We start from the raw sequence: 10,000 nt of genomic DNA on the forward strand, positions 1-10,000 counted from the left end.
TCTATCCTCGTTTCTATGTCGCCGTTAGAAACGCGACTTCCGTTTTTGCTCGACGGACGGCACGTTATATAAAAAAGGGTAGCTATTGAATTAAAAGGACGTAGGCGAATAAAGCGAGCGACTAGGGAGGGTAGAGGCAGCACGGCGTACGTTGATAGCACGAATGAGAGAGAAAGAGAGAAAGATAAAGACAGAAAGAGACAGAGAGACAGACAGAGAGAGAGAGAGAGAGAGAGAGAGAGAGAGAAGAGAAAGAGGAGGTTAAAGAGGCGGAGGAGAAAGAGATGGAGGAGAGGGATGAGAGGAGGAGGAGGAGGAGGAGGAGGAACGAGCGAGAAGAAGGAATTTCTCTCTCCTCTCTCCTTCGTCGTCTATTCAAGCTCTCCTAACCCCTCGGTACCCCTTATCCACTGGCATCATCTCCTCATCCTCCCACCTCCACCATCCGCACACGGTTCGCCGTGCTCGCCGGCCATAAAAATAAAATTTCAATAAATCTCCGGGTAGCGAAAGCTAGTGGGGCATTCAGAGGGCGGGCTACTCGCTCATTGGAGCTACCGTCCCTGGCGGTTGCCGCCTACCGCAAAACAAAGATACCAAGTAGGAGCACTGTAACCTGAATAGAGAGTTTACCCCCTGGATATGGACGGACCTGCGCGACCGCCTGCCAACCAACGTAGCCCCGCGATACCACGAAAACTCTCTGCCAACCGACCCGACGTGAACCGATATTTTCTTGGACTACCTACCTATCTACCTACCTATCTACCTATCTATCTATCTTTTTTGATTTCTTTTTTTTTTCTCGGGTCCTCCTTTTCTTTCGCCCCTCTTTTTCTTTCTTCTTTCTTCTTCTTCTTCTTCTTCTTCTTCTTTTCTTTTTTTCTTTTTGGATTTTTGTTTTTTCTTCGTACGTTTCCTACTTCGTATTTTTCTTCCTTCTCCCCTCTTTCTTTTTTTTTTCCTACACTTTCTTTTCTATTTTTATGTTTATTCTTATTTTTTTCCGATTCTTATTATTCTTCTTCATCTTCCTCTTTTCTATCATTAACTTTTCCTCTCGCACTTTCGTAATATTACTAGCTTCTAGTAAAGATACCATTTAAATATCTTACAAGTGTATTTATGTATGTATGTATGCATATACATATTTTTTCTTTTTCTTACTTTTATAATATCGAAATCGATGTAACGAAGATTACGAGTAAACGATAATTATAAAAGAGATTAATCGATCAGCCATCGTTTAAAATCTATAATGAAAGATAGAGAATAAGAATTTGTTTTCTAGGATCGATGTCGATATCCTCGTCGATTTAGATAACATTCTATCGTAATGAAGTACGAAGGAGTATAAGCGTATAGATAAAAGGTATATATTCCGTATATGGGTAAGGTAACGTCGGAGAAGTTTCTAGATACGGTCCTGAGTGTCGAAGGATAGGGACGATTTAATATCACGCCCCCAAAGCAAAGAAAGAGTGGTGGGGGGTAGAGAGGGGGGTTTGGGTTGGTATGGATGAGCGAGGAGGACGGACGAGTCGCTAGCTACGATCGAAGAGAGGGTGGGGGAGTTTGGATATGGCAGCCAGGCAGTCCGCTGTTTGCCTTGCTGAGGCACGGGCCGTTCCTCCTCGGCCGAGCCCTGAACGTATTATTTGGAATAAGACGACTACAACGACTACGACTACGACGACGACAACGACGACGACGACGACGACGACGACGACGACGACGGCGACGACGACGACGACGACGACGACAAAAACGACGACGACGACGACGACGACGACAAAGACAAGGACGAAAACGAGGACGAAACGCGATATAACCGATTTATTTATTTCGACGACGAAAATCGACGAACTGTTTTTCGGTAATAAAAGTCCCTCAAGAAAGGGCACGGTGCACGCGATAGACGCGTGGATTTCTGGTTCCGCGTACTGTGTTGGAGCCACGCTCCCCGGGTGCGGCATGCTAAACAATATCACGCCCGGCGGTTCCGTACACGGTATTCCCGGTAAGTAAGAATCATCAGCTTGATCATCCTAAATCTTGATCCGTTTAAAATTCTCTCTATGGATAAATAATGTCGAATCGTCGATGACGAATTTCTAAGTAAGTAGTATGTTTCTTAGAAGAAGGTATATTTCTTTCTTTTTTCTTCTCTCCTTCTTCTTTTCTTTTTTTTTTTTTTTATCGTATTTTAGATTTGTATGTTATGTTTGAAGAGATCGATCGAGTAAAGGATTTATATTGATCATTTCTTTTTTACTTCATCGTTATTATCGTTATTAGGTGTCGTCGAAAAGACTTTTAACTTGACTCGTGACGAATGAAATAATAGAATTAAGAAAGAAACGAGAAAGAACAAAAATGTTCTTCTATTCGATATAAAAATGTCGTTCATCGTGAAACTTTCTTTGTTTGAGGAGTGTTAACTACGAAACAACCATGACACGTCATAATGTGAGATATATTTGGATTAAATGTGCGGATAAATGTGCCTGTGAGGTCAGTCTTTGTTCAAACGAGATTGATGTGTGTTAGTTGTGAATGATTCGTGTTTATAAAATCTAAAACGGTAGGCATATTTTAATCGTCGAAATTTTAATAAGAGATTAACGAGAAAGTTGGATTGTTTGTGTGATTTATAAGTTCGTGATTAGATTATCTATTGATTGAATAGTGTTGGTTAACAATGATCGTACCGATTCGATGTAGTTAAACAAACGATCCACGTGGAAGAATAGATTAATAATTGATTTTGTCCTTTTTTTATTTAAACATTGTTAATCTTTCTTTCGTATGTATCTATCTATCTATCGAAAATAAACGAGTCGGCTTTGTTTTATATCGAATATTTTGTGTATCTGTGTGTGTGTGTGTGTGTGTGTCTGTGTGTGTGTAAAGTTCAGAAAGCTTTTAAATTTTTCTGACTTAGGATCGATATTGCTAACGTCATGAACGAGAATCTCGGAATTTGCGAAGATGCATAAATACCTAAACGACAAAGCGATCCGATTTCAGATGTGTTGGTACTATCGATTATCGGTAATGTCGCTGTCGGAATTTATAGTTATTCCTGCCGAATCGAATCAAATAGTCTCTGTATTTCCTCTTTCCTCTAAGTCGAAAAAGGGAAAAGTTGGAAAGAAAGAAAAATCGTGAAAACGTCCCGTTCCTCGGCTCTCTGTCAGCCGTCGGATGAAAGTAATACGTTCTATCTTCTATAAATATTTTCATTATTAATAATTAAAAACGATTGAAATTCGAACTGCAACCAGCCAAAGATCAATTTCTGTTGAAATTTACATTCAATGAATATTCGATTTTTATATCTACTATTTTTGAATCGTCCATGATCCATCAGACACGATCACAATATTTTCATGAAGAATCTCGAACAAAGCCTCCAAGTCTTGACTATTAATCCTAGTAGATAATTTCAAGAAATCTTATTTCTAAACTTTCTCAGATATCTCTCGAATTCGAAATCAATTTTTTTCTTTCCTTAAAAGACGATCTTAAACAAATGGCGATATAAACTATTAACACGTAAAAGGATCTCTGACAAGAATTGAATCAAAATTTGCCAATACGTACGTTCGATTATAAACGAATATCGATCACGCAATTATTCGTTTGCAAAAAGTTTTAGCAGAAATAAGTATTTTCATCGAAAAGAAAGTAGATAAAAAAAGCAAATATCTTTAGGTTCGAAACTTGGCGTTGATTGCGATTTGACTGAAACGAACGGCAATGAAGAAATTAGAAGGGAAAGTTTGCGCGGTGTAGAAAAAAAAAGAAAAAAGAATAAAAGAAAAAAGGAAAGGCAGGAAAAAAAGAAAGAAAAAAAAATGTTGGAGGGAAGGAACGGGATTTGCGAGAGAGAGAGAGAGAGAGAGAGAGAGAGAGAAGGAAATCCTCGTGGCCGCAACACGTGGTCCCGACGACGGCCTTCCACCTCGCCCAAGGAAAGCGCTTCTCGAGTTTGATGACCTTAATTACCTCAACACTGATTACATTAGGCGAGAAGTTAAGGAACGATTTAGAGAGTTAGGATGTTGTCGGTGGTGCAAACTGCAAGGAAAGTGTTAGGCTTTGAGCCGACTAAAATAAGCTTCGAATAATCGTATAATTTTTCAAAATAAGTCTTTGATAATAACGACACAGAGAGATCTCAATCGATATGTAAAGAATTGATATACTTCGTTACATCACGATTATATAATATAATAATAAATTAATAAATTTATTTATTTATAATATTCATTTATGCATTTGTTTATTTATTTAGATTTATTTAGATTTGTTTATAACCAATTTCGTCGAGCCGCGTTTTGATTTGCGCGTTGTACTTCAGGAATTCTCTTAAATGTCGCATGTTGACTCGTAATAATTTATTCGAGTAGCTCGATATAAATCGAATTTAACCGAATGCAATATAAAATAATTAATCTCTCATTATCGAAGAATATCATTTGCGTTTATCTATGTATATATTATATTATATGTATAGATAGATTCGATTATAATGCGTGTCGCGTGTAAATTTCCTTTCGGACACGTCGATGCGTCGTTATTGTGCATCATCATTCGATCCTGCGAGCTTGATTTTAAAAGGACGATTCGACAGAGATGTAACTCTTTCGATACTTCTCTCTCTCTCTCTCTCTCTCTCTCTCTCTCTCTCTCTCTCTATCTATCTATCTATCTCTGTATTTTTTCTTTCTTTCTCTCCTTTTTTTTTTTCTTTCGAATGGATTAAATGTCAACGGTGTATCTCGTGGCACCATGAAAGTGCATGCGCGGCTCTGACAACTGAATAAATACGTCCGTCATAATATTCACCGGGAATAATTTGATTTATGAATTTATTATTCAGTCACTTTGAAGCTGCCGCCTGTCAATCGACAAAATATAAAAACGCCGATCAACGTGGATACCATTATCAGTATTTTTTCTACTCTCTAACCGCTCCAAGTGGAAAATTTTCTTTTGATAGATTTGAATTCATAGAAAAAAATAGATAGATAGATAGATAGAGAGAAAGGACTAATGTAATGAAGAGAATATTAGAAACAAACTAGAAAAAATTCTGGATAATCGATAATTCAGATTTGTACGATTTTCAGTAGGACCTATTTGTCTGTTAACTTCAAATATAAATAAAAAAAAATTGGTTGAATACAATTAATGATATTGTTAGATCGATCATCGACATTAGAAGGATCAGAGGGAATTTCCATCGAATTTTTTCGTACGTCGAAAACGTACTCTAATAAACGTCGGGATACCCAATAAAATGGGCTCATAAAAATAAAAGAGAAATAAGGACCCGCTCGTAAAGTTTTTCATTCATGCCGAAAATACAATTTCATTCAGTAGAACTTCTTTTCTACCCGGTGGTCCTTCTGATATTTCGATGTATTTGTCCGTTTCCTTTCCTTTCCTTTCTTTATCTTTGTTTTTTCTTTCTCTGTTTCCATTTTTCTTTTTATTTTTCTAAGACAACCATAAATCGTTTGGAAAATCTCAAAGGAATAAAATACAATTTTGATTGTTTCTAAACATTTGACGTCTTACGTTTTGAAACTTCTTCTTCTTCTTTTTCTTCTTCTTTAAAAAAGGAAAAGAGAGAAAGATAGAGAGAGAGAGAGAGAGAGAAAGAAAGAAAGAAAGAGAACAAGAAATTCGATCACCTTTCGTTGCAATAAAATAGAGAACACGATAAAGTACTTTGGCTGTTTACGTTCGCGTCTCGCGTAACAACGTTCGCCACTCTTTTCAGAGTTTTCTCTGTGTCCGTGTATATTTGTGTGTGTAGGTGTGTATATATGTGTGTGTGTATGTGCGAAACGAAGATAAGTACTCCCTGGATACGTTTGCAAAATTAATTTTACTATCCTTTACCGACGTCGCTAGTTTTCGAGAAAAACTACGCGTCTCATTTTTACTTTCGTATCTTTTCTTGACTTAACGAAGATGGTGGTGGTGGTGGTGGGGGAGAGAGGGAGGGGGTGGTGACGGTGATGGTGGTGATTGGGCGCAGTATGTTGCGAGGAGAAAAGTAAAGTAGAAGAAGAAGAAAAAGAAAGAAAAGAAGAAGAGAAAGAAGTTACTCGACGAAGTGAACAAGAGAGAGAGAGAGAGAGAGAGAGAGAGAAAAAAGAAAGGAAAGGAGTGAAAAAAAAAAAGAAAAGAAAATTCACTTCTCTCACAACTAGGCAAGAAAACTCGAGCGCGTAAACTAACGCTTAGATGGGTACATACTACATGTAAGACCTTCAAAAGTCTTTCAAGAGACTTTAGAGAGTAGAGTTAGGCAATAGTTCGGGCGATTCGCTACGCGACCTAAAACGTATTCTCATTCAATCAAAGTTTCCTTTTAATTGATTTTAATTTTGGAAATGAAAATAAAAGGGAATGGAAACGATCGGAGGAAAAAATAAAAAGAAAAAAGAGGGATAGAAATTATCTTGAAAAGGATCTTAGAGTACGACTGATTTATTTTTTATTATTTTTTTTTTTTTTCAAATCACGACTATTAAGTACCAAGAACGATTAATAAGAAGAATAATGAAGAAGAAAATATTCGATATGATATATCAATAGATTCGTATGAAATCATTCGTTTCATACTCTATCGTATTTTAGTAGTATGCGAAAGAAAAAAAGAAAGAAGAAGCAAACGAAAGAATGAACAAATAAACAAAGGAGATAAAAAATGATAATCCTCGATTTAATTCTTCGGATAAAATTCTTCGGATAAATTTGAAGGGAAGATTTTCGACGAGTTTATCGCGAATAAGTAGTGATACTTAAGGTGACCCTTAACTCCGTTCAGTTCAATTCGTTTAACTTAGTATTGGCGAAGTTCGAATCGGTTACTACAATACGTTCCTACCGGCTTTCCGCTCGCGTGGGCGTGCGTTTCTTTAGCAACACGTGTGTAGATAGATGAATATTCTGTACGTTTCTATATGTATATATCTATATATGTGTATTCGTGTGGATATATCTGCATGTGCGTATATTGCGTGGGTGTATGAATATATGTGTGTGTGTGCGTGTGTGTGTGTGTGTGTGTGTACGTGCATGGCCCTCCGTAAAGGTTTGGTACGCGTCTTAGAAGACGGAGGCCGGTGACGATTCTCACACTTTCCTGCTAAGTGGCCCGTGTGCCCCTCGCCACCAGTCGGCCGGCTTCTGCTCCTATACAAATTTAAACTACATAGAGCAGAAGACGAAAAAGACAGAAGGGAAGAGAGGAAAAAGTCAGAAAGAAAGAAAGAGAAAGAGAGATAAAAAGAAAGAAATATGTATGTGTATGTGTGTGTACACACGTTATATATATATATATGTTTGTATATATATTTTATATATGTATATATACATATATATGTGTGTGTATATATTATATATTATATATACATATATATATTTACATATATATATATGTATAAATGTATATATGTATATATAATATGTATGTAAATGTGTATGTATGTATGTATATATGTAAGGGCACAAACACGATGATACCAACGAAGAAGATTTTTTTTCTTTTCCCTTTTTTCGTTCGCAGGAACGAAGGACCTTCATACTCAAGATTTAAAACGTCACGAGAAGTTGGACGGGGTATTAAGAGTAAACTTGGGCAGCGGACTGTCTGCTGGTGGTGGACTGCTACATCAGGAATTAATCATGACTATGCCTGGCGCAGGTGAGAGAGAAAGAGATAGAGAAAGAGAGAGAGAGAGAGAGAGAGAGAGAGAGAGAGAGAGAGAGAATCAACAAGATAAAGAGATATCGTTATTCGTTGGGATTGTAAATGAAAGTGAGATTCAACGATAAAAAAAAGTCACGTCTTACCTTCCATTTTCTTCTGACGTTAAAACGAGAGAGAATGATGAATAATGTGATTCGTAATTGATGAGAATCGATGGGAAAGAAAAAAAGAAAAGGAACAAAATTTTTTTTAAACGAAAAATGCGACAAGATTTTAATTCGAACAGGTTCTATAAGATACGTATACTAATTTATTTCTCTCTCGTTGTTAGTTAGGAATAAATTCGTATGTGTATATATATATATATATATATATATATATATATATGTATACGAATGTATGCAAGGTATGAACATACATATATAACTAAAAAGTGAGTTCCTTCAGTGACTTCTCGCGATCTACGAAGCGTATGATACGAGCGTGTTTTCAAGGATGACGTAACTCCTGTCTTTGGTAGATAAAGAAACGCACTACCTAGTAGAGAGGCTAGTAGAGAGATATTTCTAAGAAGTAATAGCGCTATGTGTGACGTATCGACGTCAGAATAGAAAATAGGGTAAAGGAGAATCTAACGTTTTCTTCGAAATCATTTGAAAAAAAAAAAAAAAGAAAAAGAAAATAAAGTCACATTTCGAACCAACGATTCCGTATATCAATGGAATGAAAAAGATATACCTTTGTGATATATATGTGTGTGTGTGTGTGTGTGTGTGTACGTATTTATATATAGCGTCCCAACGAAAAATGTCCATTGCGATTATTACGAAATCTAGTGATTTTTTTCGAGAAACGGAAAAAAACACCTCGACGAAAATAAGATTGATCTGTACTGGCGTTAATCGACAAAAGAATCACTTGGTTTCGTAATAATTTTGGTGGAGAGTTTTTATTGGTACACTCTGTATATATCTATCTATCTATCTATCTATCTATCCTCTATCTATCCATTCATTCATCTATCTATCTATCTATCTATCTATCTACGTATTTGTAATTTACAGGAAGCGCAACGGCGATTGGACAAGGAGACGAAAAACCAGTTAAGCAAAAACGCCATCGGACGCGTTTTACACCGGGACAAATTAATGAACTCGAAAAGTGTTTTTCGACGACGCATTATCCGGACATCTTCCGTCGCGAAGAGATCGCTGGTAAAATCGGCCTTACCGAGAGTCGCGTCCAGGTGAGCTGAAACGAGTTAGGTATATCCCTTAAACGATGTATTTTCTTTTTGTTTCCTTTTTTTTTCTATTTTGTCGTTCTTTTTTTCTTTTTGTTTTCATTTTTCCGAATGGTTTAGGTGTGGTACTCCGCTCTGGCGTTATTTTTTCCTTTATTTTTTTTTGCCGGTCAACCCTCCTACCCCTCTTCGACCTCGGCCTCGACCTCGGTCTCCTCCACCCCCCACCTCCATTCCCACCCGAGCTTTAGTTGGTTAAAATACGATATGCATTTCATTAGCAATTTATATAATGTGAACGCGCGCCATGAACACGTGGAACCAACTGGATTTATGTGTATCGAGGTAGACAAATTTCTGGTTAACTGAACGCAATCCTCTATCAGTTAGAATAATTCCGTATCCTATCAAGTTGTTAACGTAATATTTATCACGCGTTAAACAAGAGAGCTCGTTGTAGGTTTTTAATCTTTTTTTCTTCTTTTTTTTTTCATACGAGTTTTCCCTGCACGCCATGTCGGGGAAAATGGATATCCATTCGAATTATGAAAAAATAATTTCTCGATGATATCGACCATGACGATGAGACGATGACGACAACGACGACGACTACGTTCACAATTCATATTCGATTAAAAGTAGAATTTAAAACAAAAAAAAAAAAAAAAAAACAGAAAAAAAATAGAAAGAGAAACAGGAAGGAAGAAAGGGAAAAGGAAAAGAAGGAAAGAAAATTAACGTAGGAATGTAGATTTTGATTTTGTTTGAACGATTTTGTTTGAATCAGAGAAATTATTCGAAGAATTCTAATAGAAATCATGAGAGACGCGTGCCAACGATGCCATACTATGGCTACCGCAACGCAGTTTTGGAATCAATTGTTCCGGCCTATCGTGGCTTTTCGGATTAAAGTGAAACTTGGGAGTAGGTACCTAGTAGCTAAGCCCACCCCCAAAACTCTACGTGGGGTCTTGAATTTTGGTGGGTTTCGCCACGACGACAACCGCAAAACTTTACGGACA

The 10,000-nt window shown here is 37.0% G+C and overlaps 1 protein-coding gene across 2 annotated transcripts in view; it reads left to right on the forward strand.

Annotated features, from left to right (window-relative positions):
• Positions 1-1,560: 1,560 nt before the first annotated feature.
• LOC127072942 (homeobox protein orthopedia-like) overlaps positions 1,561-10,000 on the forward strand; it is a 31,269-nt gene continuing 22,829 nt past the window's right edge. The window contains exons 1-3 of one of the 2 annotated variants that reach the window (XM_051013832.1): positions 1,561-2,020; positions 7,592-7,729; positions 8,800-8,981. In XM_051013832.1, coding sequence (XP_050869789.1) covers positions 1,582-2,020; positions 7,592-7,729; positions 8,800-8,981 — 759 coding nt within the window. In that variant the 5' untranslated portion in view covers positions 1,561-1,581. The remainder of the gene's footprint in view (positions 2,021-7,591; positions 7,730-8,799; positions 8,982-10,000) is intronic. The other variant, XM_051013833.1, reaches the window with a different exon arrangement.

The sequence above is a fragment of the Vespula vulgaris genome, chromosome 2 (assembly GCF_905475345.1).
Source record: "Vespula vulgaris chromosome 2, iyVesVulg1.1, whole genome shotgun sequence".
In the NCBI taxonomy this organism is placed as follows: Eukaryota; Metazoa; Arthropoda; class Insecta; order Hymenoptera; family Vespidae; genus Vespula; species Vespula vulgaris.